The following is a 26,235-nucleotide window of genomic DNA, read 5'->3' on the forward strand; positions in this document are numbered from 1 at the left end:
TCTTACCCATCACTTCGCCTCTTGCTGGCCTCGCTCAGTGGGTTAAGGATCCGGTGTCGCCGTGAGCTGTGGTGTAGGTCACAGACGTGCCTGGGATCCCGTGTTGCTGCGGCTGTGGTGTGGGCCGGTGGCTGCAGCTCCTATTGGACCCCTAACCTGGGAACCTCCATAGGCCTCTAGGGCAGCCCTAAAAAGACAAAAAAGAAAAAAAAAAACATCAGTTACATACAACAGGGACGATAGCATATATATATATATATATATATATTTTTTTTTTTTTTTTGGCCATGCCTGCCCCATGTGAAAGTTCCCTGGGCAGGAGTCAAACCCGTGCCACAGCAGCCACTTCAGTGACAACGATGGATCCCTAGCCTGCTATGTCACATTGGGAACTCCTAGCCAATATTTTACAATAACTAAATGGAATATTACCTTTAAAAATTGTGACTCAGTGTATTGTACACCTGTAACTTATATAGCAGTGTACATCAACTATGATTTTAAAAAATGAAGATAATTTCTCTTGAAGCTCAGTGGCTGGGACCCTGCTGTAGCTCGAGGGCCGGATGTCGCGGAGTCGCAGGTGGGTAGCCTGCAGCATTTGTCGCAATGAGTCTGCTCTCAGTCCTGGCCCTTTCCTCAGTGGAGTCACAGGAAGGCCAGTCATGGTGAAACTGGAGTGGGGAATGGAGTACGGAGGCTACCTGGTATCTGTCGGTGGCTCTCAGAACAGGCAGCTTGCAAGCACAGAAGAACACAGAGGGAGCGTTGTCTGGGCATTTGGGTGAAGCTTAATAAGGTGTAAGAATGGCGTTTATATCAAGGGTATTGGAGAAGACGATGGGGAAATGAGAGAATAGCATCTTTTGGGGGGGGTTTGTTTTGTTTTTTTTTTTTTTTTTTTTTGGTCTTTTTTTGAGGGCTGCACCTGTGGCACATGGAGGTTCCCAGGCTAGGAGTCCAGTTGGAGCTATAGCTGCTGGTCTACACCACAGCTCCTGGCAACACCAGATCCTTAACCCACTAAGCGAGGCCAGGGATTGAACCCACAACCTCATGGTTCCTAGTTGGATTTTTTTCCACTGCACCACGATGGCAACTCCTGGGGGGAATTTTTTAAAATATGTATTTGTAAACAATAAAGTTGTGTTTGTTTTTCAGGAAAAAAAAGGATAAAGTTGGAGTTATTGCTGTGGCCCAATGGAATCAGCGGTGATTTGGGAGCGCTGGGATGTAGGTTCTATCCCCAACCCGGCACCGTGGGTTAAGGATCCAGTGTTGCAGAAGACGACGACGAAGAAGATGAAGATGAGATGGAGACTTGCTGTCACCTGTTGAGACGACTCTATGGAGAAGACGCAAGATTTGTCTTTTGTCCTTGACAGGTTAACTTCCAAATTACCTATTCCCCTCTTTTGTTTTTTCTTAGGGTAGGAGTCCCCTCCCGATTCTGCATTTTAAAAGGATGGCCTAGATAAGAGCTCTGGAGAAGGCCGGGTAGCTCATTTACATCTCAAAGGCACCGGAGGAGAAGAGCAAATTGCTCCTAGGAGGTCTTTGTTCCTTTCAGACCAGAATTTACTATACTCTTGTCTGGCCCTAAAAATTGGAATTCTTTTTTTTTTTTTTTTTTTGCCATTTCTTGGGCCGCTCCCACGGCATACGGAGGTTCCCAGGCTAGGGGTCCAATCGGAGCTGTGGCCGCTGGCCTACACCACAGCCTACAGCAAGGAGGGATCCCAGCCGCGTCTGCAACCTACACCACAGCTCACGGCGACGCCGGATCCTCAACCCACTGAGCAAGGCCAGGGATCCTGTCCGCAACCTCAGGGTTCCTAGTCGGGTTCGTTAACCACTGCGCCACTATGGACACTCCTTAAACTGGAATTTTATCTCTTCACTCCTTGGAATCAAAATCAAGCAAAAAAAGGGCCGTTTGTGGGAAGGACGTAGTTTCCCACGAAAGGACTGGTCCCCAGGTAGTCAGAGTCCCGGGCTTAGTGCGCAGGCGCCCAGGGAGGGCTCCCCGGACTCCGAAGCCGCTCGTTCCTCCTGGTACCTGCATCCTCCGCTTCCCTCCCTAGCCCGCCCCCGGCTCTAGCCCTGGAGGGGGTGCCCTCCCGCGGGACGAGGGAGTGGGTGGGCCGGGATCTGGGTCTGGCCCCGCCGTCGGAAGGAGCGGACCCGGAGGGCACTGGTTAACACTGCCGGTTTGCTGGAGCGCCAGGGCGTGTGGGCACCGCCTGGGGCGGGAGGGCGACCCCCGCTCCGCCTTGGCGGTCCTCTGGCGCTACCGTCTGGAGGTACGTGGCTTTCGCGCCCCAAGTCACAGCTACTCGACACCCCAGGCCACCGCACAGCGTCAGGAACCGGATCGCCGGGGGCTGCCCTTGGCCTGCCCCCAGTCCCCTGCGCCCCGCCCCGCCCTCGGACACCCAGGCCGGCCGGTCCGCGCCCCCGGCGGCCCCGCCCTGCCCGGCAGGCTCCGCCCCGCGCCGGCCGCCCGCGGCTCGCCCAGCCGCGTCGCCGCTTCCCCTCGGTGCCCTGGCCTCCCTCTCCTCGGTGCCCTCGGTCGCCGGCATGGCGCGCGCGGCGGGGCGCGAGCGGCGGCTCCTGGCCATCTACACCGGCGGCACCCTCGGCATGCGCAGCGAGCGCGGCGGTGAGTCGCCGACGGCGCCCGGGGCCCTGGGGAGTGGGATGGGGTAGTCCTCGCGCCGTCCGGCCTTTCCGAGGCCGCCGGGCCCCTCGGTGCCCGGCACCTGCAGCGACCACGGAGGAGGGCACGGGCCTCACCTGGACCCAGAGGCTTTGGGTCAGCCGTCGGCCTGCCAGGGTCGCAGCCGCTGCCGGCGCGGTGGCCGCTCCCTTCCCGGCCGAGCACCAGCGGCCGTGGCACGTGGGGCACGTGGGGCCGCAGAGCCTCTGCCTGACCCCTTCCCGGGGCAGAGGCCGGCGGGCGGGTGTTAGGGGGCCACGGGGCGGCTGGAACGCAGCCCCTCTCCCCTCCCCGCTGTTTTCGGGCCCTGCTCCCGGCCCGGCGGGCTCCCGACACATTTGGGAAGTGTTCGCGCCCACGGTGTCCGGGCGGTTGTGGGTCTCTGCCCCTGTGGCGCTGGCCGGATTCCGGTGCTCGAGGGCGTGACCGCTGGGCGTGGGGGTGAGGGCGCGGGGGCAGGGACCCTGCAGGGGGAGCGGGGCTGGGCCCCCCAGTATTGCACATTTGGGGACAGCGGACAGAGCTCGTACCCTCCCCCCGGGGTTCTCCGGGTTCTGGCGTGGGTGGGCGCCCCTCCGGTAGGATGAGCCGGATCGCTCCTCAGCCTCATTCTGGAACCTTTCTCCAGTCCTGCTGTCGGGGAATTAACCATCCCCCAGGAGCCGGGCTTCCCGAGGGCTCCTCTCCGCCCCCACCCCCCCCAGGCTCCCCACCCCTTGCCTCCCCAGGTGCCCGACCCTGTGCTGTCCTCACCCCCCCCCACACAGCCCCCCCCCCAACCTGGCCCCGGACTGTCCTACTCAGCCCCCTCCAGAGCTGCCCCCCCAGCCCACCCCGCACCTCAACCTCCTGAGGCTCTGCCCCTGCCCCCTGCCTCCGCCCCCAGTGCTGCCCTGCGTTCTCATTGCCCTTGACCTGGGGCCACTTCTCCCCATCCCTCCCTCTGGCCACTCACACTCCACTTGCGCTTTCATGGCTCCAGCGCCGCTTGCTGGTCCGCTGTCACTGTTGATGCCAGTTCTCAGACGTCCGTGGAGGCCCACGCCGTGCTGGGCCCCGGTCTCAGACCACACAGGCCCTGTCCTGGAGGGACGCAGGCCTGTGGGTGGTGGCTTACACTCCCCTGCACCCTTTCCCCAGCTGCCCCTCCCTGTGCTGCTGCAGCCCCACCCACGCCAGGCTGGGGCGGAGGTGGGGGCTGCTCCTGAGTGGGTGGTGATGTCTGCATCCTCCAAGTCTGTCACACCCCTGTTGCTGCCCCCCCCAGCCTTGGCACTTGGCCAGCAGCGATTCCTGTGATTCTGTTGGGCCAACACAGAGCTCTTGGGGTCCCTGCTGCAGGAACGAGGTGGACTCTGACCCCGATCCCACCTGCCCTGGGGCGTTCCTGCACCCCCCCCCACACACACACGCGAAGCCCTTTCCCTCCCTGAGGCCTCGTGGACTCACCGGTGCTGCATTTTCCAAAGAGGCTGCAAGCGCCACTCCCACTTAGACTCTAGGAAGATGGGCTGTGGGGGAAGCAGTTTCGAGAGAGGAAGTGGCTTCCAGGATCAGGGCAGCACCCCAGGCCCAGGATGGGTGGGGACGGGCAGAGGAACCAGTCTAGGGCTCGCCAGGGGCTTCGCTCTGCCGGGCTCTCCTCCCAGCCCAGCAGGGTGGGGACACTGGACACTCCGGTGTCAATGATTAACTGGCCTAGCGCTGCTGATGTGGGCTCCAGCCAACTGGGGGCGGTGAGGGGGCGGTCAGGGGAGTGGGACGGCCACAGCAAAGCTGTTGGGATTGTCGCCATTGGAAGCAGTTCTGCGCCTGCTGGTAAACAGTGGCCGCAGGGCACCTGGCACCACTGATCTGAGCTCTGCCAAAGGTCAGGGTGGCGAGCGGAGGGCAGAGGCCTTGGCAGCAGGGGACGCCCCTCGGCCCATCCCCTGAGTCCAGGGAAGGTGTCACTGGTCAAGGGACATCACCAATCCAAAGTCAACTGCTAACCCCAAGCCCAAGCCTCGCTGCTGAGGAACCCTGAGGCCCTGCCTGTCAGATGGTGGTCCCCTTGCCACCCTGCTTGAGTGTCCCTCGTGGGCCTGGTTCCTGGCGGGCATAGCAGGGTGAGTGGAGCTGAAGGGGCCAGGATGGCCCAGGAGGCCACAGGAGGTCCTGGCAGCCAAGTCTCATGGAGTGGGGGGGATGTGGCGTCCTTGGCTTGTGCCCCGACCGACCGCCTTCCTGAGCCACGTGCTTGCAGGGTCACCGTTTTATAGCCCAAGCTCCAGGCCGCTGGCTGTGGCCGTCCGGGGGCGGGGGGTGGGTGGGGGGCGCACTGGGCCCTTACACGTGAGCGTGACTGGCAGGAGCCCCTGCCAGTGGACCAGCTCCCTGCCTGTAGGGCCCTAAGCTGGAGGCGGGTGTTAAGAAAGAAAATACAATTTACAAAATGCAAGTTAGATGTGAAGGCAGTTGTTTATTTAGAATGATGAAGAAAATCACAACAAATCTCCAGTCCTTAGAGGCCCAGGGCATCACAAAAGCCCAACCAGTTTTTTGTTTTTTTTTTTTTTCCTCGCCATTTCTTGGGCGGCTCCTGCCGGCATATGGAGGTTCCCAGGCTAGGTAGGGGTCGAATCGGTGCTGTAGCTGCCGGCCTACACCAGAGTCACAGCAACGTGGGATCCGAGCCACGTCTGCAACCTACACCACAGCTCATGGCAATGCCCAATCCTTAACCCACTGAGCAAGGCCTGGGATCGAACCCCAAACCGGTTCCTAGGTGGATTCATCAACCACTGAGCCATGACGGGAACTCCAAAAGCCAGGTCAGCTTTTGTTCCTTGACTTCCTGACACCCACACTTCCGGCTGCCTCATCCCCCCTCCCCGCCCCCCGCCCCTGCTCTCTTCGGGTCCTGATGCGTTGGCAGGATTTTGTGCAGAGAGAAGAGAACAGAGGAGAGTTTGGCCTTCTCTTGAGCCGGTTTTGCCCATCCGCCCACACACTCGGGGGACACCGGGGCCTGGATTCCGCGGGGCCGCTGCCCCTTCCCGCCGCCCTGAGGAAGCCAGTGCCCCAGTCCACTGGTAGTAACCTCACCGTGGATGGAGGTGGCCGTGCCCACCAGTGGACCCCCGACTTCCAGATGCACCAGTGCCCTGGGGGCGAGGAGCCAGAGCGGAGGGTGGCCGTGCGCTTCCTGTGGCTGCCCTGACGGGTGACCCTTCCAGAGGCCGGAGAGGATCGGTCCTCGCCGCTGCCTTGGCTGGAGGCCTGTTCGGTGCCTCTGCCTCATCCTTACACGGCCTTTTCCTCTGGGGGGCGCGTGTCGTGCTGCCTCCCTCTACAGGCCACCCGCCAAGCCCATCTCATCTCAGGGCCTTCAGCTCATCCCCTGAGGTCGCAGGCATCAGGAGGGGACACGTGGTGGGCAAACTGGCGCTGGTGCCAGGCAGCCTTGAGCCCCCTCCCTTGAGGCCCAGGCCCTGGGAGGCAGGGCTGGCGAGTCCAGACCTTTGTGGAGACAGTGGGGTGTCCGGGTCACACGTCAAGCATCTCAGGAGGGCAGCCCGGCTGCCAGTCATGCACCCTGGCCCCGCTGTGGAGCGCTGTCGCTCCTGCAGCAAGGTGTACGGGACCCCTCAGATGGCCCTCGGGTCGCCTCCTCTGGCTGGGGAGACGGCGCCACGTCCAGGGGGCCATCGCCGCTGTGCTCCCTGGGGGTTGCGGGGAGCGGGGCCCGGGCAGGCGAGGAGCCCTGCCAGCCGAGGCTGCCGGTCTGGCCGGTGGGTGCTCGGTGGTGCTGAAGGCGCTGCTGCAGATCCCAGAGCGCCTGCCGATTTGTTTGGCCCAGGAGTTGGTTTGCGGGCGGAGGGCGGGCAAGCAGACCCCTGCCCCGAGCTGCGGGCGGGCAGGGGGGCCGCTGGGGCCACTGGGGCTGGGGGCTGGGGCCGGCCCGAAGGCACAGAGCCAGGGGCGGCTTGACATTCCGGGAGAGATCCTGGCCGCAGCCTCCGAGGAGACAGACTGGAGAATTCTGCCGCGTCAGAGCGTCAGGCTCCTCGCTCGGGAGGACCCCTGCCACGCGGCCCCTCCTCCAGCCCCTCCGCTGAGGGCGGCCCCCACCCCCTGCCCGCTTCTCCCCTCTGGCCGGGAGATGACTGTTGGAAGCAGCCGTGTCTGGGGTACTTGTTACACACTTGGCAAAGGGAGAAGGCTGGGAGCAGGAGCGCCACCCAGGGGCGGCCTTTCAGCCTAGGCTGCTCCTCGAGGGAGGGGACCCCGTGCTCCCCACTGTGCTGGGGTGTCCAGCATCGCCAGGCGCGCGGGGGACGCCCAGCAGAGCCTCACTGGGAGCTGAACGTGTCCGGAGAAGCCAGGTCACGGGGCTTGTGGGGAGCAGGTGGGCCAGAGTCAGACCTGCTGCAGTGATCCTTTGAGGACCCTCCGCCGAGGAGTCGTTTGGTTCTAGGAGACGCACTGTGACCTTGGGGGTTCTGAGACCACGCACTGTTTGTGCTTGTGGTGCCTCCTGAGAGGTGTGTTTCTGGGACACACACGCGGCAGGCAGAGGACCAGGCTGGACCCGGAAGGGTCACACACACTCTAGGGAGGGAGCAAAGGCAACCGGGGGGCAGGCGGGAAAGACACCCGGACCTGGACATCAAGGAGGGCTTCCTGGAGGTGGTGCCCTGAGCTGGGGTGAAGCACCTGCTAGGTGAGAGGCAGGAGGAGCAGAGGGCTGCCAGGCAGAGCCAGCGTGGGTGTTCTGGTGGCCGGCTCGTGAAAGGGCTGAGGCCCCCTGAGCTTTGATGAGGGGAAGGGTGGGCCCGCCCGGAGATGGGCGTGTTCGCTGAGGAGCCCTGCGGCTGTCTGGGTGAGGGCCGCGGTCGGCACGGGCTTCAGCGGTTGACACGGGCTATCTGGTCCTGACGCCGGACAGGTGCCTGTCGTCGCCGAGGCCCATCGGCCCGGCCTCAGCCTCTCCGAGGACCAGAGCTCACCCGGCCCCCGGCCCTGCTCCCGCCCCTGCCCAGGGCTTGGCCCCAGTGGTGGGGGTGGCGCTGGCGGCCTCTAATTCCCCCCCCCCAACTCTGCCTGCAGTGCTGGTTCCCGGGAAGGGCCTGGCCGCCGTCCTCAGGACTCTGCCCATGTTCCACGACGAGGAGCACGCCCGGGCCCGCGGCCTCCCCGAGGACACCCTGGTGCTGCCGTGAGTCTGGGCTCCTCTGGGTCCCCGGCGGGGGCGACAGCTGGCTGTCGTGGGACAGGTCCGTGGAGCAGGCAGTGCCTCTCAGTGCATCCATGGTGACCCATTTGCAGGAGGCCTTCCCGGGTCCTCGCACTTTGTCGGCTTTAGAGCTGACCAACCACCCCCTGTCATGTGAGCCCTTGCGGAGCTGCGGCCTCAGCCCTGGCCTTGCGGGGCCTCATGCCATCAGGAGAGGCCAGAGCTGGCCCCTGGTTCGCCCAGTGTGAAGGTTCTCGGCCCAGGCTGCCCGGTGCTCTTTGCTGCGGGCAGGCCGAGCGGGGACGTCCCCCTAGTCCCTGTCGCTCCTCTCCAAGGGCCGTCCTGGCCTCCCGGCTCCTGGGGGCTGCTTGTGGGAGTGGGACCTGCTCTGGAGCAGCCCACCCTGACCTACGCTTGTTCCATCCTGGTGACTCCGCTGGAAGCGGGGCTGGGCCCTGGACTCGGTGGGCCCAGAGCTTGTGGGTGTGCAGGGCCCGGCTGGGCCGAGTGGGAGCCCGCGTCTGCCTCCGCAGGCCCGCCGGCCCCGACCAGAGGGTCGTCTACACGGTGCTGGAGTGCCAGCCCCTCTTCGACTCCAGTGACATGACCATCTCTGAGTGGGTTGACATCGCCCAGACCATCGAGGTACCCGCGGGGCAGAGGGCGTGGTGGCGCTGGGGTGCTGGCCAGGGCTAGGGGTGGGGTGGTGGGGAGAGTGGGCGGGTCACACCTCAGCTCCTGGGCCCCCAAGTCCCTCTCACCTGTGCCAGTGGAGGGTGGGCACGGAGGGCCATGCCCGCTTTCCCGGCAAGGGGACGGCCCGGCTGGCGGTCTTGATTTGGTCCGTGAGTTAGTCTGTCCCATTAGTGTCCCAGGCAGAGGCGTGCGATGCTTTCCTGCAGACGGACAGGCCACGGCCTGGCCCACCCCATACGCACCCTAGTGTCACCGTCTTAGTAGATTTAGGGCCATCAAAGGCTGCAGGAGCCGCTGGGGTCTTGTGGTTTGGAGCAGGTGTGGGCGCCTCACCTGCAGCTGGAGCAGCCCCTCCCCCAGCTTTCCTCTCCCGCTGCCCCAGCCCGTCGCCAGCCCCACGCCTGCGCAGGCCTGGTCCTGGTGCCAGAGGTGCCTCGATGGCTTCCTGGGTGGGCGCCCTCCCACCACCCCCGGCCCCAAATCACCTTCCTCCCTTAAGAAACCCTGCTCCCCAGAGGCTCCCCCTTCCTGGCAGGGGGCTGCTGGCCCTGGCGACACGCTGTCTCCGTCTGCCTCGGGGAGAAGCGCTTCCCGGGCCTCCTTCGCTCTCACTGAGCACCTGGGACGGCGCGTGGCCCTAGCCTGGCCCTCATGTCTCTGGAGGCCAGCAGGCATGTCTGCAGCCGTGATCTGGGGCCATCTCCCTGGTCTGTGGCCAGCAGCGTTCTACTGCTTTTCTGAGCACCCTGGGCCGCTGACCTGGCTGCAGGGTCAGCCGCGTGCAGGTTCACAGATTCACAAAGGCCCATGCGGCCTGGGCAGCCCGGCCTGCAGCCACGCCACACATGACCAGCAGAGGGCGCCCCAGCCCGCCGCGGCTGAGCTCCCCTGCAGCTCTGCGCCCAGCCTGGCCTGGTCTTCCAATGGGCGGTGAGAGGTGGTCCTCTGAGGCCCCCTCCCAGCCACAGCTCGGGCCAGCTGCCCACTGAGGCCCAGCCTTGACTGCCGCCTAGGATGTGGCGGCCATAGAATGTCCCTGCGGAGCTGGCCAGCGTGCCTGGGAGGCCCCTTCCCCAGGTTTGGCTGTCCGCATCCTGCCCGCCCCCAAGGTCACAGCCAGCTCCTGGCACTGTCCACACCTGCCCCTCCTGCTGGACCGAGAAGCTGGGGCGCTTGCTCACCCCACGGCCCCTGCTGCCATGGGGACAGTGGTCACTAAGCAAGGGACCCTCCGGGAGCAGTGAGCTGGGTTCCGGCCCGTCCTCCCACTGACCAGTGTACTCGGGAGCCTAGACCGGGCATCTGGGGGGAGACCATCCCAGCCTCGGGATGAGAACGTCCAGAGACCCTGCCCCGAGTGCTGCATGGAGAAGGGGGGTCATGGGGAGACCCTCAGTGCCGCGGGATCACACTGGGGGTCAGGGGACGAGGCCGTCTGGCGGCGGGGAGGGCTCGGAGGCCGGGACTCCAGGCAGGGGCTCCGTCCCCAGAGGGCCTTCCGGGCCAGCAGTGACCAGGGCCCCCCGGCGCCTCCCGGAGTCCCTCCAGCTGCATGTGGGCCTTTCCCTGCCTCCTCCTGGTGGCAGAGGGGACCAGCGTGTGTGCCAGGAGGAGGCAGGCCTACCTGAGCCCTCCCTGCCCCGCAGAGACACTACGAGCAGTACCACGGCTTCGTGGTTATCCACGGCACCGACACCATGGCCTTCGCCGCCTCCACGCTCTCCTTCGTGCTGGAGAACCTCCAGAAGCCGGTCATCCTCACCGGCGCCCAGGTAGCATGCCCAGGCCGCCCGCAGGGCACCAGTCTCCGTGGGTCCGTGCCTTCCTGAGGCCAGGGGCCATTTCGGCCATGCAGCTCCCTGGGGGCCTGCTTGCCAGCACCTGGGGGTGGCTCATAGCCTGCTTTCTGCCTTGTCCAGCTGCCCTGAGGCTGATGCCACTGATGCCAGGCCCCCTGATCCCTGATCCCTGGCGACTGGGCTCATGCCACCCCTCCTCTGTCACCTTGACCTGGCACAGCCTCCAAAGCCAACATGTAGAATATTCTAGAAAACAGCTGGATTTGAGGGGAGGTGGGGGAGGGGTGGGGCCTGCACCGGAGGCCCCCTACAGAGGCAGTGAAGGTGCAGCTGCCCAAGGGCAGACCCCTCGCCCTGGTGAGCCGTCCCCAGGGCAGGGCCAGGGAGCCTGTTGCCAGGCCTGTCAGGTGCCTCCCCGGCTGCCCGCCCTGTGCCGTCCCTGTTCCCCCTGCGGGTGTCACAGTGGGACGGCCCCACTCAGGGTGGGCCCAGCACCTCACCACACAGCCTCACGGCCCAGCACCTTGGGCTGGGAGCTGGGGCGGAGGGGGCTCTGGCGGACCCTGGCTCTTCCCAGACCCTCCAGGCCCCAAGCAGGCCTCCTGGGGGACACGGGGCAGGCTTGCTGGCGTCGCGGGCCCAGCGGGGATAGTGCTCGTGCTCTAATTCTGCGCCAGCCCTGACCAACCACCCTGATCCCTTTAGAATCTCAGAGGCCCAGGCCTGCTTGCCTTGGGCACCCAGGACCCTGCACACATCCCCAGCAGGCCAGCCCTGTGTCACCGTCCTGGGCGGGGCGGCGGGGCGCTGCACTGGGTCTCGCCCCCGCCCCCCCCAGGAGACACAGGAGATCTGTGACCCAGGGCGTCCCCCTTCGGCTGCCCTTGCCCGCCCAGGACCTGGGTGGAGCAGTGAGGGAGCAGGGGCCGGGAGTAGGGCAGGAGGCCTACCGAGCCCTCCTCCCCAGGTGGGGACAGGCCGGCCTCCTGCACGGGGGGCCCGGGGCCAGGGCGGGCGGGCTGGCCTGGTCCATGGGGGCGGCTCCTGAGCCGTGGTCGCTCAGATGCCCGACTCCAGGCCGCCCGCCCACCAGAGCCTGTGCTGCCCGCTCTCCTGGGCCCCGGGCTCCGCGGCCTCAGCCCCTCTCCCCCGCGCGGCCCCTCCCGCAGGTGCCCATCCACGCCCTGTGGAACGACGGCCGGGAGAACCTGCTGGGCGCCCTGCTGCTGGCCGGCCAGTACGTGATCCCCGAGGTACCGGCCTTCTCCTGGGGGTGGCCTGGCGGGGTCCGGGGTTCCGCTCTGGGTGGGGGCTCCTGGCCGCTCCCGGGAATCTGGGCGAAGGGCCTGAGGGTGTGGCCCTCAGAAGGGCCGTGCTGGAGAGGGATGGGCAGCGTGGGACGCTCCGTCGTCCACCTGGACCCCGAGAGGCACTGTCGCCCCGGAGAAACAGCCAACGCACCTCCCAGAGGCGGCTGCTGCCCGCTCTGCGTTTCCTTCCGGGTCATGTATGCATACATGTGACGATATACATTCTTTCTTTTTTTTTTTTTGCTTTTTGTCTTTTTTGGGCCGCACCCGCAGCATATGGAGGTTCCCAGCCTAGGGCTCTCATCGGAGCTCCAGCTGCCGGCCTACACCACAGCCACAGCAACGCCAGATCCGAGCCACGGCTGCGACCGACACCATAGCTCATGGCGACGCTGGATCCTTAACCCACTGAGTGAGGCCAGGCCAGGGATCGAACCCACAATCTCATGCTTCCTAGTCGGAGTCATTTCCGCTGTGCCACGATGGGAGCTCCCAGTACCCATGTCCTTAACTCGTGTGCATGTGCTTGTTTGTACGTTTCCGTAAAGACACAGGCTTTGGGGCTTGTTCGGGTTGAGCTCTTTCTCTCCAGTCTCCCTGACCAGTGGCGCCGCAGGGTCCCCCTCACGCCTTCCCAGGGAAAGGGGCTTCTCTGGAGTGCAGCTCAGGTCCCCTGTCACTGCCGCATCTCCCTGGCCCTGCCCTGGGGACAGCTCTTGAGTGGCTCGGGCCAGGCTTGGGGGGCGAGGGCGCTCGAGGGGCTGGGGCTCCGCGGGCTGAGCCGCCCTCGCCTCCCTCCCGCAGGTCTGCCTCTTCTTCCAGAATCAGCTGTTCCGGGGCAACCGAGTGACCAAGGTGGATGCCCACCGGTTCTCGGCCTTCTGCTCCCCGAACCTGCCACCTCTGGCCACCGTGGGTGCCGATGTCACAAGTAAGTGAGCAGGGCCAGTGGTGAGGGCGCCTCTCTTGGGTCCGCATGCAGGGTGCTGTTGCGGGACCTGCCGGGCTAGGGGCTCCGCTGGGTGGGAGGGCACAGCTCTGGGTGCCGCCTGGGCTTTGGGGGGAGGGGGCTGCCAGGGCTGCCGAGGTGGGAGGCCCAGCTCAGAGTAGGGGGTGGTCCTGCAGCCAGGGCTACACGGGGGGACCAGGCTATCATGTGGCCCCGGGCCCAGGAGTCAGTGCTTCGTGGTTCCTGGGGTGCAGCCTCGCCCCTGGACTTTCAGGTGTGTTTCTGTCCCCTGGGTCTGGTGGGCAGCCCAGCTCCTTCTAGGCTGACCAGCGCCTCCAGTAGATGGTGTGTGCCGAGACCCCGTGGGGAGACCCCGCGCTTGCTCAGGTGCTCTGCTCCAGGCCTGGCTGCAGCAACTGCTGCTGGTCTGGAGCTAGGGCCTCGTCCAGCCCGGGCCCTCGTGGTTGGGGAGAGTCCCTTTCAGGCCCCGTGGCCTACCTTTCAGAATTTATCAGTGCCTCTAAGCTGTGGGGGCCAGGCTTGCTGAGGGCCAGAGTCAGGAAGGCTTCCTGGAGGAGGTGGCATGTGTGGTGATTGGCCTCCTTGCTGTGGTGGGCAGTGGTGCTCAGCCCCTCCAGCCCTGGTGCCATCTGGCTGTGGAGGGAGCAATGGGCTTCTGGGGACACAGCAGGTGTGTGGGGGGGTCCCTCTGCACCCCTGGCCTCTGCCTGTGCCTCGCCAAGCCCAGGCAGGCCCTGAGACGTGATGTGGGCTGGTCTGGCGGGTGGGTGGTCAGGGCTGAGGCTGGCCCTGGGGGAGAGGCCCCGCTGGGACTCCCAGGACCATCTCCCCTAGCTGGGGTCCCCTGTGTGGTGAGTGCGAGCCTGTGGCCCCACCCACCCCAGCCCTGCTGTCAGGCCCCAGGCCCGTTCCGGCTTCTAGACTCAGCCCAGGGTGTGCCCGGCGGGCCCTTGGGGAGGGGGTGGTGGTCGCTGATGGCAGGGTGCACCCCCACCCTCGTAAGCCAGCGGGCTGTTGGGCGCCCTCTCCCTGTTTTGGTGGCATTTTTACTTCCCTCTGTGAGGCCAGGACAGACTGGGGAGGGGTGCTGAGCCTTGGGGGTCGGGGGGACACGGCGGTGCTGGGCCCCAGCCCTGCTGGCCCTGCCCTCCTGGAGGCCTCCAGGAGACCCTCCTGCTCCCTGTGCAGAAGCCCTGGCCCTGAGGAGGGGGCGTCAGGCCACCAGGCTCGGGCCAGCCCCACCCCCGTAGCTGCAGGGACACGAGGAGTCCGGGGCTCTGTGCTCGCTGGTGTGGGCTCTGCCGAGTGGCCTGAGGCCGCTCACTTCCCGCCGGCAGCGCTGTCAGGACCAAGCGGGGAGCTCCCGGCCTCCGAGTGCCTCGCGCCCCTTCCCCGCTCTCAGCCCCTCTGCACATGGTCCCCTGGCGGCCGGCAGGCCCAGGCAGAGGGGTCCCGTGGGCTCTGAGGGGGATGGGCTGGCCGCACAGGGGGCTCGGGCCCTCTTTGTCTCTGTAAACCCCCCTCTGCAGCCATAACTCCTGGCTGGTGGCAGCGCTCCCACTGTCGCCGGCTTATCTGCTCGCCCAGCTGGGGCGCACAGCCCTAAATTAAAGGACGCCTGTCGCTGACTGATGCTGCGGCCGCCTCCGCTCAAGGCCCGACCCCCACTGTCCCCACATCTCCCGCCCCTCCAGCTCCCTGGGAGGGCGACAGGCGTCCAGCGTGCCCCTCGGGTTAAACAGCAGGAGGCAGGTGGGGGGCCCGTTCCCTCCTAGCTCTGCGCCTGACTGGGCAGCCCTGGGCAGTGCCCTCCCCTCCCTGGGCCTCAGCTCCCCTCTCTTCCCGGCTGCCATGTGCAAGGGGCTGAAACGGGAGCCTGTGCTCAGGGCCAGGCTCCGTCGGTGGAGCAGGAGGGCTGCTGGGCCTCTGGTGGCTCAGTCCCCCCAGAGCAGTGGCCTTGAGACCGTGGAGAGCCTGCCCCTCTGGGGAGCTCTTTGGGCAGGGGGCACTGACCCCGAGTACCCGCCCTGTCCACTCTCCACGGGGCCTGGGAGCCACGGGTGCCCGTCCTGGGCGTGGGGCCTGGGCCGGGGTGAGTGGGATGGGATGGAAGCCCTGTTTCCCGAGGGGGAGCATCCAGGTCATCCACTGACTGGCCGGCCAGCCGTGGGCCCCAGGAGGGAGGGCCGGCGCCGCTCGCGGCTCTGCAGGGCTGCTGTGCCTCCTCGCCTTGGCGGTGCTGGGCCTCTGCCCGGCTCCCCCTCCCGCCCCGAGCCCTCGGGTGGGGGAGCTGGGCTGGGGTGGTGGCTGGCAGGTGGCCCACACTCGGCCCCTCTGTCCTTCCAGTCAACCACGAGCTGGTGCGGAGGGTCCGAGGGCGGGGCCGGCTGGTGGTGCACAGCTGCATGGAGCGCGACGTGGGCCTGCTGCGCCTCTACCCCGGGATCCCCGCGGCCCTGGTAGGACCCCCGGCCCCCCGCGCCTGCCTGCCCCACCCCCAGGGCCCACCTGGCCCAGGGTCTGCGCACAACTGGGCCCCTCGGCCCTCAGGTCCGCGAGGCGGAGCCTTTTGTGCGCTGAGCCTGCACCTGTCACGGGACCTGCACCCCCTCCCCCGCCTCCCCGGCCGGGGCTTCAGGGCTGCTCTCGCCTTTGGGACATGGGCGCGTCCCCGCGGACGTCTGCGGACGCCCGTTCCTGAGGCTGATGAAGTCTGGCCCCGGGACTCTGCTCCCTCTTTGGCGGCTCTGGTGGCCCTTGCCTTCCATCCTCGGCCACCAGTCGTCACCTGCCTCCATCCCGCCCTGTGACTTGGGCTCAGACACTGGACGGCCCATTGGGTAGAGGGACTCGGGTGAAAGGGTCCCTGGGCATCCCTGGGGCAGAGTGTGGAGTGTTGGCACCGGGCAGTGGTGGTGGGGTCACAGCCCCTCTTCCTGTCTGACAGATGTGGCCTCGCAGCCATGCCCGACACCCAGGGTGGCCCGGGCCCCAGTCACAGTCTGCCAGAGCCTGGTGCCAGGCTGGCCTTTGCCTCTGGGCCACAGTCTGTGAACTGGTGCCCCTTCCCTCACAGGGTGCTGGGGACAGACTGGGTCTGTTCTCTACCCGTCCCCTGAGCTGGGGGCCAGCACAGGACAGGACACGTGTGAGGTGTGGCTGTGTCCTGTCGGGGGCTGGGGAGGGGGAGATGGGGCTTGACTGTTCAAGCAAACAGGGATCGGCCCAGAGGTGGTCCCAACACCTCCCCACAGACAGACAAAGGGCCTGTCCCACCGTCACTTGTCCTCTGGGCTCCGTGGCTCTCACGGGCTCAGGGTGACAGGATGGACAAGACCCTCAGGCTGGGAGGTGGGTCCTGGCACACTGAGGGCGGCTGTGTGGCCTCCGGGTCACAGTGGCCTCATGAGGGCGGCTCACTGGCCAGGCCGCGATGGACCGGAAGGGGGTCACTGGAGGCCCACCCCAGTGACAGCCGGGCTCTGGGGTGAGGCTCGTCCCAGGAGCCAGTGGCCAGGGCTGCGGGTGGAGCCACGCACAGGCTCAGGTCTCATAGTGGCCAGAGGCCACGACACAAGCCTACCTTGCTAAGTGGGGCTGAGCTGCCCAGGATCTTTCTGGAAGATCTGTGAAGTCTTTCCGGAACATGCTATAGCTGGGGAAGTGCAGAGCCATGGATGGCCTGGCTTGGGCAGGTGACCAGGACCCGGGGCCTGGTGGGCCAGCAGTCACTGGTCTCCGGGGACTCCTGGGCTGTCAGGGAGGGTCCGCTGGTGGCCAGCATTATCCAGCAGCGGGTCCTAGGGGCCAGTCTCCCTGTGCCCAGTACCTGCCAGTAACATCTGCTTTCCCCTTTGACCTCGGCCTGGAGGATCAGAGGGAGCTGAACTAGGCATTTCCAGGGAGGGAGTCTTGCTGGCGGGGACCCAGCCGGAGGGGTGGATGTGCCTGCCTGCGCGGAAGCACTGTCCCTGGGCCCGCGGCCTGGCCTCTGGGCTCCCACCCGAGTGGCAGGTTCAGGGAGAGCGATGCCCTGGGCCATGCCCACAGTGCCAACACAGGGCACGGCTGAGGGGGGAATAGGTGTCCCCACAGGGTGGCCTCTGAGGGAACCGTCCTTGTTCAGGGTGGACGCAAGGCCACATCCCCTGTCTTCTGAGTGGAGCCCTACAGCCTTGTGGGATAAGGGGGCCGGGCTTTCCCAGACGCCTGCCTGTGTGTTTTGCTGCAGGGCCCTTCCTCCAAGTACCGGCTGCAGGCAGGCGTCACCTGCTGGGGGTCAGGCGGGCAGAGCTGGGGCCGGAGGGCGGGGTGGGGGCTGGGGGGGGCTTCCACTCGCTGAGACCCATTCTCGCCTCGCCGGCTCCCTATGACCTCTGGCCCTTTGCACGCCGTCCACAGCCTCAACACCTGAAAGGGGACAGGGTGTCCTCATGGGGAGGTGCCCCAGGGTGGGGTGGGGTGGGGACCAGCCCACTGGGCCCGTCGCTGGAGCAGGACGCACAGGCCCGCACGTCACCCCGCAGGTCCGGGCCTTCCTGCAGCCGCCGCTGAAGGGCGTGGTCCTGGAGACCTTCGGCTCCGGGAACGGGCCCACCAAGGCCGGCCTGCTGCAGGAGCTGCGGGCGGCGGCAGAGCGAGGCCTCGTCATCGTCAACTGCACCCACTGCCTTCAGGGGGCCGTCACCTCGACCTACGGCGCTGGCATGGTGGGCTGGGGTCGCCGGGGCCTGGGAGGGCGGGCGGGGCGAGCTGCACGGTGACGCCGCCCACGCCCCTGTCCCTGCAGGCCATGGCGGGCGCTGGCACCGTCTCCGGCTCCGACATGACCTCGGAGGCGGCCCTGGCCAAGCTGTCCTATGTGCTGGGGCTGCCGGGACTGAGCCTGGACGGCAGGAAGGAGGTGCGTCGTGCCTTGCAGGCGGGGGTGGGGTGGGGGGAGACCCGCCAGGCACATGGGCCTGGGCTTGGAAAGCGGCAGGGGTGGGGCCCCCTGCCCTCTGCCGACCCCAAGCCCAGGCCCCGCCTGCCCCCCCTGTCTTCTTGGGGAGCCGCGGGTCTGTCGGGGGCTGAGGCCTCCCAAGCTGCTCCCGGGGCCTGCCCCCTTGTCTTCGCAGGCTGGCCTCAGGCGCAGCTGTCCCCAGTCCCGCGGGCCGGGAGACCCTGGGTGGGAGGGCTGGAGGGGAGGGCTGGCCTGGTGTGGGGGCCTCAGGCCCAAGGCGCCTGGCCTGGGCCCACGTGTGCTCCTCCCCCAGCTGCTGGCCAGGGACCTTCGGGGCGAGATGACGCCTCCAGCGGTGGACCTCCTCTGGCCGTCTCTGCAGGGCAGCAAGCTGGGCCGCGGGGTCGCCCAGCTCCTCAGTCTGAGCCAGGTACTGTCTGCTGGGGGGCCGGGCCAGGTGCCGGCACTGCCACTGTCATTCTGGTGCAGGAGCAGGAAGCCAGCGGGCGCGGCCTGGTTCTGGGCGCAGGTGCAGGGTTTGCAGGAATGCGTGGACTGGTGTGTGGTGACAGAAGGCGCTGCGTCCTGTTGCCGCCCCAGGTCACACCACGCGCCTGCGTTTCCCCTCTGCAGAGCGAGGGTGAGACGGGCTTGCCCTGGGGAGCCACGGGGAGCTAACCTTGCCGGGGGCAGGCAGGGCCAGATGTGTGGCCTGTGCTTAGGGCGGAGGAGGCCTCAGGCCTTAGTGACTGGCGGGACGGACGGTCGTCAGGCCCCGGGCGTGGCACTTGGTGCGGGGCTGTCTGCAGGAGCCTCTGATGGGACCCCACGTTCCAGCGTGGGTGACTCATGCGGTTTCCGGTGCTGGGGGCAGGGACCCTACAGGGACTTGCAGACGTGGGGCAGACTTGCCTTTCCTTGGGGGGGGGGGGTGGCGTTGCCGTTTTGCCCGTATCTTTGATGGCAGGGGAGGCCTGGGTCACACAGCTGGCGAGCACGAGCCCGGGAGTGGCCTCCTGTCCCCCCTGGACTGTGTGCCCAGGAGAGGGGTCCTAGCTGGGCTTCGGACGTGGCCCTCGGTGCTTTTCCAATGTTGTGACTTAAGGAGGTTCCGTCTTGGGACCCAATGCCAGTGCTGCGTGGGGCCAGCTGGGTTCCCACGGTCCCGGGGCCCCGCCTGCTCCATCCGCTCCTTCCCCCACGTAAGCTGATGCTGCCCCTTGCCCCGTCCACTCCTGGGGCTGTTGAGGCCCCAGGGAAAGGCCTGGGTCCTAAGGTGCCACTCCTGCCCACGCAGGAGGCTGATGCCGTGCGGGAAGTCCTGGCGCCCAGTCTGGCCTGTGCTGCGGCCCATGCCGGCGACCTGGAGGCCCTGCGGGCACTTGAGGAGCTGGTGAGCCCCCTGCCCACCCTTGGGGACCAGCACAGCCACACCCGGCCCAGGGAGGGGGCGCTGGCTAGCTGCCGGCAGGACGGCCTTGCTGGGGCCCCCTCACCCCTGCACCCTGATCTGCCAGGACTTGAGGCCACTGCCGGGGCCTCCGTGCAGCTAAGGAGGGGCACGTGGCCCCTCGGTGCTCCCCACCTCTCCCTGTCCCTCCCCTGTGGCCTTCCTGGCCTGCCCGGCGCTCTCTTGGTGGTGAAAGCCCCCGTGTCGCCCCAGGGCAGTGACCTGAGCCTGGAGGACTTTGGCGGTCAAACCCCGCTGCACGCAGCCGCCCGGGGGGGCCACGTGGGGACGGTCACCATGCTGCTGCAGAGAGGCCTGGACGCGAACGCTCGGGACAAGGACGGCCTCAGCCCGCTGCTGCTGGCTGTAAGGGGCAGGTACTCGGGGCAGGGGGCCGGGCCCTGCGGCTGATGCGCGGGCAGGGGGCCGCCTCCGAGAGGGCTTTTGGTTTTCTGTGGCCACGCAGCTTCCCCAGCCGAGCCGGATGGGACCAAGGGCTCCTGCTTCTTGGAGCCTTGCCCACCCCCAACCTAGGCCCTGGGTCCGAGCGGTGACCACGCCCCGTGTGAACAGGGCCCAGGCTGGAGGACCGACTCTGGGCAGGGTGGTCAGGGAGGGCTCCCCGGAGGAGACCTCCAAGCTGAAAGCTGAGCCTGGCACGGAATTCCTAGCAAAAGGAACCACACAGACAAAGCATGAGGAGCTGCCTCGCATGTGTCCCCAGGTTGCCTCCTGAGGGACTGGGGTGGGGCAGGTAGAAGCAGGTCACCCAGTGCCAGGTGGTGGGCTGGGTGGCACATGTCCTGGGGGGGTGGGCAGGCGCAACATGCCTGGTGCTGGGGGGCAAGCTGGCTTCATCCATGAAATGCTGGCTTTTTAAGGCAAGACCTCACCCTGGGACATTCTGGGGACCCCTCCTGGGGGGGACTGCAGGGCTGAGCTCTGGCCGAGGCCCTGGGCCCTAGGCAGTTGGCGTGGGGACCTGGCACCCAGGCTCCTTCCCAGGAGCGCCGGGCTGAGAGGGGGGGCACCTGGGGGCTCACCCTGCGTGCACCCTGGTGTGTGCTCTGTGTCCGGGCTGGCTCTGTAGGGGGGATGGGAAGGACCCCTCCCTTCCCCCACCCCACCCCCAGCTCTGACCCCTTCCCTGGGCGGGGCCTGGCTGGCAGCCTGCATGAGACTGGAGGAGCAGGCCTTGCAGACCACCGTGTCCTCTGCTGGGGTGGCACCTCCTTGCCCTCCCCTGGCCCCTGGCGTCCCCAGGGTCAGGCCTCATCTGCTCTGAGGGACAAACACAGGGACTGGGTGGACCCCCGGCCCCATGTTCTAGGGACCAGCCTGGAACAAGCTGGGGAAGCCTGGGGAGGGGGGGGGGGTGCGTGTCCAGAGCCGCCCCGCACACGCGCATACGCGTGAACACCGTGTGTCGGGGGCGGGCTCACGGCTTTACGTCTGTCCTTTGCCTTCTCGCTCTTTCCAAAGGCAGAGCTGATCTGGGGGGTCTCAGCCTGCAGGGCCCTGGGTTGTTTCTGGGGGTGCTCGTGGAAAGAGGCTGAGTGTCTGAGCCCAGGTTGCTGGCCTGGGGTCACCCGCTGGGCGGGGATGCCTCACCCTCGGGGCAGCGGGTTGAGGGGTAGCCCCTCCTTCCCAGCTCCCATGAGCATCACGGGGGGCGGGGGGCAGGCGCGCCCGGGGCCAAGCTCTGGCTGGGGACTCGGGTGTGGGCGGGTAGACGGTGAGATGGCCCCACCTGCTCTCACCCCCTCAGCCCCACTGTCAACACCTCCCCCACCTCCCAAACCGGTCTTCCCACTCACCCCCTCCACCCCAGGCCTGCTGTGCCCTGGAGTGGCACCAGAGGGCCGGCCCCGCCTTGGAGGGCTCTCAGGAGCGAGACCTGGGGCTCCCTGAGAGTGGTGACCACGCCGCGGGGCAGCCCGGGGCCTCTGTGCTCTGGGTCCCTGGGCCTGGCCTGAGCCCCGTCCCGCCAGCCCTGGACACTCACCCCACCGGCAGCCCCAGGCTTGGCTCAGGCCAGGTCCCTCTGGATACCTGCGGACAGAGGGCGTCCCGGACCAGCCTGTCCCCCACGTTTCCCATCAGCTTCTCACCCCCAAGGGCAGGTCTGGGCCCATGGACTGGGTTTGGGCTTTGCAGACCCAGCCCTGGACAGAGCTCTGGGGGGCGAGTGGGGAGCAGGGGGCCAGCCAGGTGGGTGTGGCCACTCCCCAGGTGGGCTGTCCCGGTACCCACAGCAGAGCGTCGGGCCCTCCGCGCACAGCCAGGAACGGTGCACCCCCGCCGGGCGCAGGGGCGGCCCTGGGCTGGGGAGGGTGGGTTCCTGGTCCATGCACAGGACATGCGTCCCTGCGGCGGTCTGGCAGGGGCTGCCCCGGCAGACGGTGCCCACGCTCTTTCTCTCGGCAGACATCAGGGTGTCATCGGGCTGCTGCGGGCGGCTGGGGGCTGCCTGTCCCCCCAGGAGCTGGAGGACTCGGGGACCGAGCTGTGCAGGTGAGGGTCGCAGGCATGTGGGTGCTTCCTGCGGCGTGGGGCTGGGGCTCTGGGAGGGTGCGGAGGAGAGAGCCCACCTCCCCTCGGCCTGCCCTAGCTGGGGCGCTGAGGGCGGGGGTCATTCCTGGCACAGAAGACAGTTCAGCAAAGGAGTGTGCGTGTGCGCGTGCATGCGTGAGGGTGCTTGAGGAGGGCCATGAAGGGTCGGTGGGGGAGGAGCCTGGGTGTGGGCTGGGGGCGGCCTGGGCCACCCTGGGGAGGTTGGGGCAGGAGGGGGTGGGGTGAGGTCCCGCGCGGAGCTCCCAGTGGCGCAGCCTGGTCCTTATTGTGGGGAGAACTGACCACAGGCCCAGCAGCTGCCCTGCCTGGTGCCCCGTGGCCAGCTGTGACCTGACCTCCAGTGACTAACCAGCAAGGCAGCCTGGGGAGACTGAGGTCCAGGGAGGGCTCCCTGTGTCCGCAGTGGCTGGGCAGAGGGCAGGCCCAGGCTGCTGGGCTCGCTGGGCCCCCGTCCTGTGCCACCAGCTCCTCTTGTGTGCGGCCTGGGGTGCAGACTGCGTCTGAGGACAGCCGAGGTTGTGGGGGAGCTGGAAGCCAGAACCCGAGGCGTGCAGGGGTGACAAGGGTGGTTTCTCAGGCTGACCGGCCAGTGGGAGGAGGGGGTGGCTGCCTGCTCCCCAGGAAGAGGACCTGAAGCTCAGCGTCTCCCCCACCCCAGTTCCAGCAAGGCCTCACCCGTCCGGGAGGCCCCCATCCCCGATGGGGAGCGGGGAGCGGATGGTGGGCCCCCATCCCACTGGCCTCCAGCCTCAGCCTCTCCCCCGGCGGAGTTCCAGCAGGTGTGGCGGGGGGCCTGGCCTGCCCCCTCCTCAGCGATGAGGCTAAGAGCTCTGGATGTGATGGGTGGGGGCCTGCCAGCAGGGAGGGGCCTACCCAGACCCTGTTCTTGGCTCTGAAGGGCCTCCTGGGGTGACTTGGTTCAGGGCTGCACTCTAGGTGGGCCTTGATGGCTCCATTGACAGATGGGGAAACTGAGACGGGGAGGGGAAGTCGTCCAGTCTGAGCTGCTTGGCTGATTTGGGGGGGCCCTCGGGCAGCCCCTCCGAGAGGCGAGTGTGTGGGAGCTGGGGCAGGGCTGGGGGCCGGTGGTGCAGCGGGAGTCACACTGGAAACGACCTAGCACTGCGGGGGGGCCTCTGTGGCCCCCCTTCACAGCAGGCAGGCCCAGGCCCCCTCCTAGCACCGCCCCGGCCCCGGCCCCCCCCAACCACTGGGCTGCCTCTGCGGACCCCGCCCAGAGAGCGCCCTTGTGAAACATGAAACTGGCAAGTGGCGCCCGGCAGGCGGTGTGTGTGCGCACGTGCACGCGTGTGCGCGTGTGCCTGTGGGAGCACGTGCGTTCTCAGGCATGTGTGTCTGCGTGTGCCCCCTTGACCCGAGTCCAGTCCCCCCGCTAGGTGACACTAGAATCCAGGCCACCTTGCGGCCCCCGCGGACTCTGCACTCCCGTCCTCCAGGGCTCGGCCGAAGCCGGGCCAGCCGTCTGGGGCCAGCTTTGCTGGTGGGCTGATGGACAGGTGCCCCGCAGTCCCTGACGGCGCCCCCTGCCCCACTCCTCCCCCAGGCTGGCATCCAGGGGGGACCGTGAAGGCCTGCGGGCATGGTGGCAGGCAGGAGTTGACCTGCAGCAGCCAGGCTATGATGGGCGCAGCGCCCTGTGCATCGTGAGTCCCCCGGTAACCCTGCTGCCCTCTCCAAGGCCACCTCCTCCAGGAAGGCCTCCCTGACAGCTCCCCTGGCTCCCCCTTCCCAAACTCCTAAGTCTTGCCTAACTCTTGCTCTCTCCTGATGGACAGGGTAGTTGTGGGGGTCGGGGGCAGTCCCTTTTCCTGTCCCAGGTCCCGCCCAGGGCCCAGAGCTGTGGGGACAGACGGAATGGAGGGACACAGGGCCCCTTGTGTATGGATGGGAGGAGCTGGGCGGGGGGACAGCCTGGTGGGTTGCGGGGAGGGGGGCCGGTTAAGGGCCAGGCTGGCGGTCAGAGTCCCTGAGGCAGCCCCTCCCACGTGCCCCCTCCCACAGGCAGAGGCTGCTGGGAACCTGGAAGTGGTGAGCTTGCTGCAGAGCCTCCAGGCTGGGGGTGATGGCCAGGCCCTGGGCTCAGTAAGTCCGAGCGCCACTGTGACTGAACCCTGGTTTGGGGAACGTGTCATGGGGACAGAGCTGGAGGAGGCAGAGAGAGTCAAAGTCAGTGGGGCCCCTGGAGCCCCTCCTTGTGGGCGGGGCACACACTGCAGGGACCTGAATGCTGCAGGGAGGGCTTCCTGGAGGGAGGGCCAACCTCAGACTGTCCTGTCAGGCTGCCCCTAGTGCACCCTGCCACAGCGCTGAGGCCCCAGCCAGGGTCAAGAAGCTCCCCAAGCCTGGAGGGGGCCCTGCCCACCCCGCCCCGCCCTGCCCTGTCCCACCAGGGCAGCTCCCCTGTACCCCGACCCCGGGAGGGCGCGGGGGGGGGGCAGGGAGGGGGACGGCGTGCCCACTGGGTTGGGTGCTCCCGCGGTTTGCTCGGGGTCCTTGAGTCCCGCCCCTGTGAAAGGCTGGGCCTCGCTGACAGGTGCCCGGGCTTGTTTGTCTGCCCTGCCCCCATACTGTACCTGGGCCTCTAGAGACCTCCCCTTTTCAGGAAGTGCTGCCTGCTGTCTAACCTGAAGCTGTCCTGCTGCACTGGAAGCCATTCCTTCCTGTCGCGACCTGCTGGAGGGGTGGCAGTCGCCCCACCCCCATGGCTCCGACAGCTGGAGCTGCTTCCCATTCTGTTTCCAAGAAGCAGCCTGCCGGTCTTGGCTGGGGAGCGCGGCAATAAAGTCTCGGGAGCACTCCCTCCCTAGTTCCCTAAAGTTCTCTCTGGGCCCCAGGACCGTGGGCATGTGTGGGGTGTCAGGCCCCAGGCGCTGGGTCAGAGGGCGGTGTCTTCAGCACCCTGGGGGTGGGAGACGCTGGCCAGCCCTCCCTGAGGCAGCGTGAGTAAGTGTGAGCGGCTGGGCGGGGTGGGCACACCGTCCCCCTCCCCCTCCGCCTGGCTTCCGGCCTCCCTGCCTCCCTGCCTGCCCAGGCTCCTCCCTCCGCCAGACCACCTCTGCTGCGGATGCTCCCAGGCAGCCCCCCACCCACACCTGTTCCCGCTCAACTCCTCACAGAGACCCCCTCTTTGGTCTCCCCACGTCCTCCTGTCTGGGGGCGTGGCTCTCCAAGGCCAGGGTCGGGCTTGGGCAGAGGACTGCCCGGGGCGACAGAGGTATTTGGCCCCCAGGTCCGAGCTCTTTCTTGGCCCCCACATGCAGCCTCTCCCAGAGGGGCCGGGCCAGGGTGGCTCCGCCCGCACCCCCAGGCTTCTCAACCTGGTTCCCAGGCCCGGGCTGGCAGCGCAGCTGGCGGCCTTCCAGAACTCGCCCAGACACGGGTGTGCCTGGGCCTTGCACAACCAGCTAACATCACACAGGCATGGCGGGGCCCAGGGAGCCTTAGCCCCACACCCTGATGGAGGCCCAACGAGTGGGGGCTGAGGGGGCGCTGGAGCCAGAGAGCCAGCAGCCCCCGTGGTTGCTGGTGGCCTGGGACCCTCAGAAGGCCCGAGGGGAGGGAGGCAGGCAGGACAGTGGGACCAAGGCCTGCTGGAGGGCACCGTCCACGTCTCACGGCTGGGCACTCCTCTCTGGCGCCTGGTCCTCGGCAGCTCACTGGAAGCACCCACCACCTTTGGCTCTGCTTCCGAGGGACGAGGGACGTGGGGTGGGGGCACAGAGCCTATTGCTCAGCCTCACCACACTCGGCGCTTCTCCCAGGCCCCGTGGGACCCCCGGTTGTGAAAGCTGCAGGTGCCCCATGTCACCCCACATGGCACCTCCCTCCCAGAGCAGGTGTCAACCTGCCAGTGACACTGCATCCTGGGTGTCCCATGGCCAGAACACTTGCTGAGCTGGCTTTTCCCCAAGTGGGTCAGTGACGCTGGGGGAGAGGCTTCTGCCAGCCAGGCAGGTGCGGCCTTGGGTCTCAGGCGAACAGCCCTACAACCAGCAGCTCCCGGGCTGGGCAGGTGTCTCGGCAAAAGCTCTGGAAAGAGTGGGGCACGTCTGGAAAGTTCCCCAGGGCCATTCTGAGTTCCTGTAAGTCAGCTCCTCAGAGAATCGCCCAGCAGCAGCAGGGGAGGGAAGGGCTGCCCTCTGCACCCAGCGCAGGCGGTGGAGGGGCCGCCGGGACGACAGGGCTGAGACTCCCCTGTGCTGTGCTGGCTTCTTCCAGCCTCTCACCCCCGGGGAAGCATGGGCTCACCTACCCTCCCGCAGAACAGCTGACGAAACTAAGGTCCAGGCCTGTGCTCAGGATCCCAGGCTGGCACAGGGCAGAGCTAGGCCGTGGCCCGCCTGGCACCTGCACCAGCCCCTCACCTTTTGAAGGTAGCACCACCTGGGGACACGGCGTGGGGCTGGCGTGAGATGCGGGCGCCGGCTTGAGTGGAGGGAGCCGCGTCTAAGGTGGGAGGCACCCTGAGCCCGTGAGGTCTCAGAGGGACCAGACCCCCTGGACAGAGCTGTGCTGCTCATACCCAGTCATTTCACT

The 26,235-nt window shown here is 67.0% G+C and overlaps 1 protein-coding gene, 1 long non-coding RNA gene and 1 pseudogene across 3 annotated transcripts; 2 read left to right on the forward strand and 1 right to left on the reverse strand.

Moving 5' to 3' along the window:
* Positions 1 to 454: 454 nt before the first annotated feature.
* On the forward strand, positions 455 to 900 carry LOC102157754 (annotated as a pseudogene).
* A 219-nt stretch (positions 901 to 1,119) lies between these two features.
* On the reverse strand, positions 1,120 to 4,421 carry LOC110258354. Its single transcript, XR_002341098.1, has 3 exons — positions 4,169 to 4,421; positions 3,675 to 3,802; positions 1,120 to 1,345 (listed from the first exon to the last, which is right to left on the reverse strand). It is a non-coding gene; the product is annotated as an uncharacterized LOC110258354 (long non-coding RNA).
* On the forward strand, positions 2,494 to 24,499 carry ASPG (asparaginase). 2 transcript variants are annotated; one of them, XM_021081574.1, is made up of 16 exons: positions 2,494 to 2,662; positions 7,811 to 7,919; positions 8,471 to 8,582; positions 10,280 to 10,405; positions 11,602 to 11,685; positions 12,547 to 12,673; positions 15,059 to 15,171; positions 17,239 to 17,421; positions 17,502 to 17,615; positions 17,968 to 18,084; positions 18,952 to 19,047; positions 19,318 to 19,481; positions 21,532 to 21,618; positions 23,243 to 23,342; positions 23,701 to 23,781; positions 24,302 to 24,499. In XM_021081574.1, the coding sequence occupies exons 1-16, from the start codon at positions 2,581 to 2,583 to the stop codon at positions 24,320 to 24,322; spliced, it is 1,716 nt and encodes a 571-aa protein (XP_020937233.1). In that variant the 5' UTR covers positions 2,494 to 2,580; the 3' UTR covers positions 24,323 to 24,499. The 2 variants fall into 2 exon arrangements, with proteins under 2 accessions (XP_020937233.1, XP_020937234.1); XM_021081575.1 differs by lacking the exon at positions 2,494 to 2,662 and adding an exon at positions 4,661 to 4,827.
* Positions 24,500 to 26,235: the final 1,736 nt, after the last annotated feature.

This window comes from Sus scrofa, unplaced genomic scaffold (genome assembly GCF_000003025.6).
Source record: "Sus scrofa isolate TJ Tabasco breed Duroc unplaced genomic scaffold, Sscrofa11.1 Contig1914, whole genome shotgun sequence".
Taxonomy (NCBI): domain Eukaryota; kingdom Metazoa; phylum Chordata; class Mammalia; order Artiodactyla; family Suidae; genus Sus; species Sus scrofa.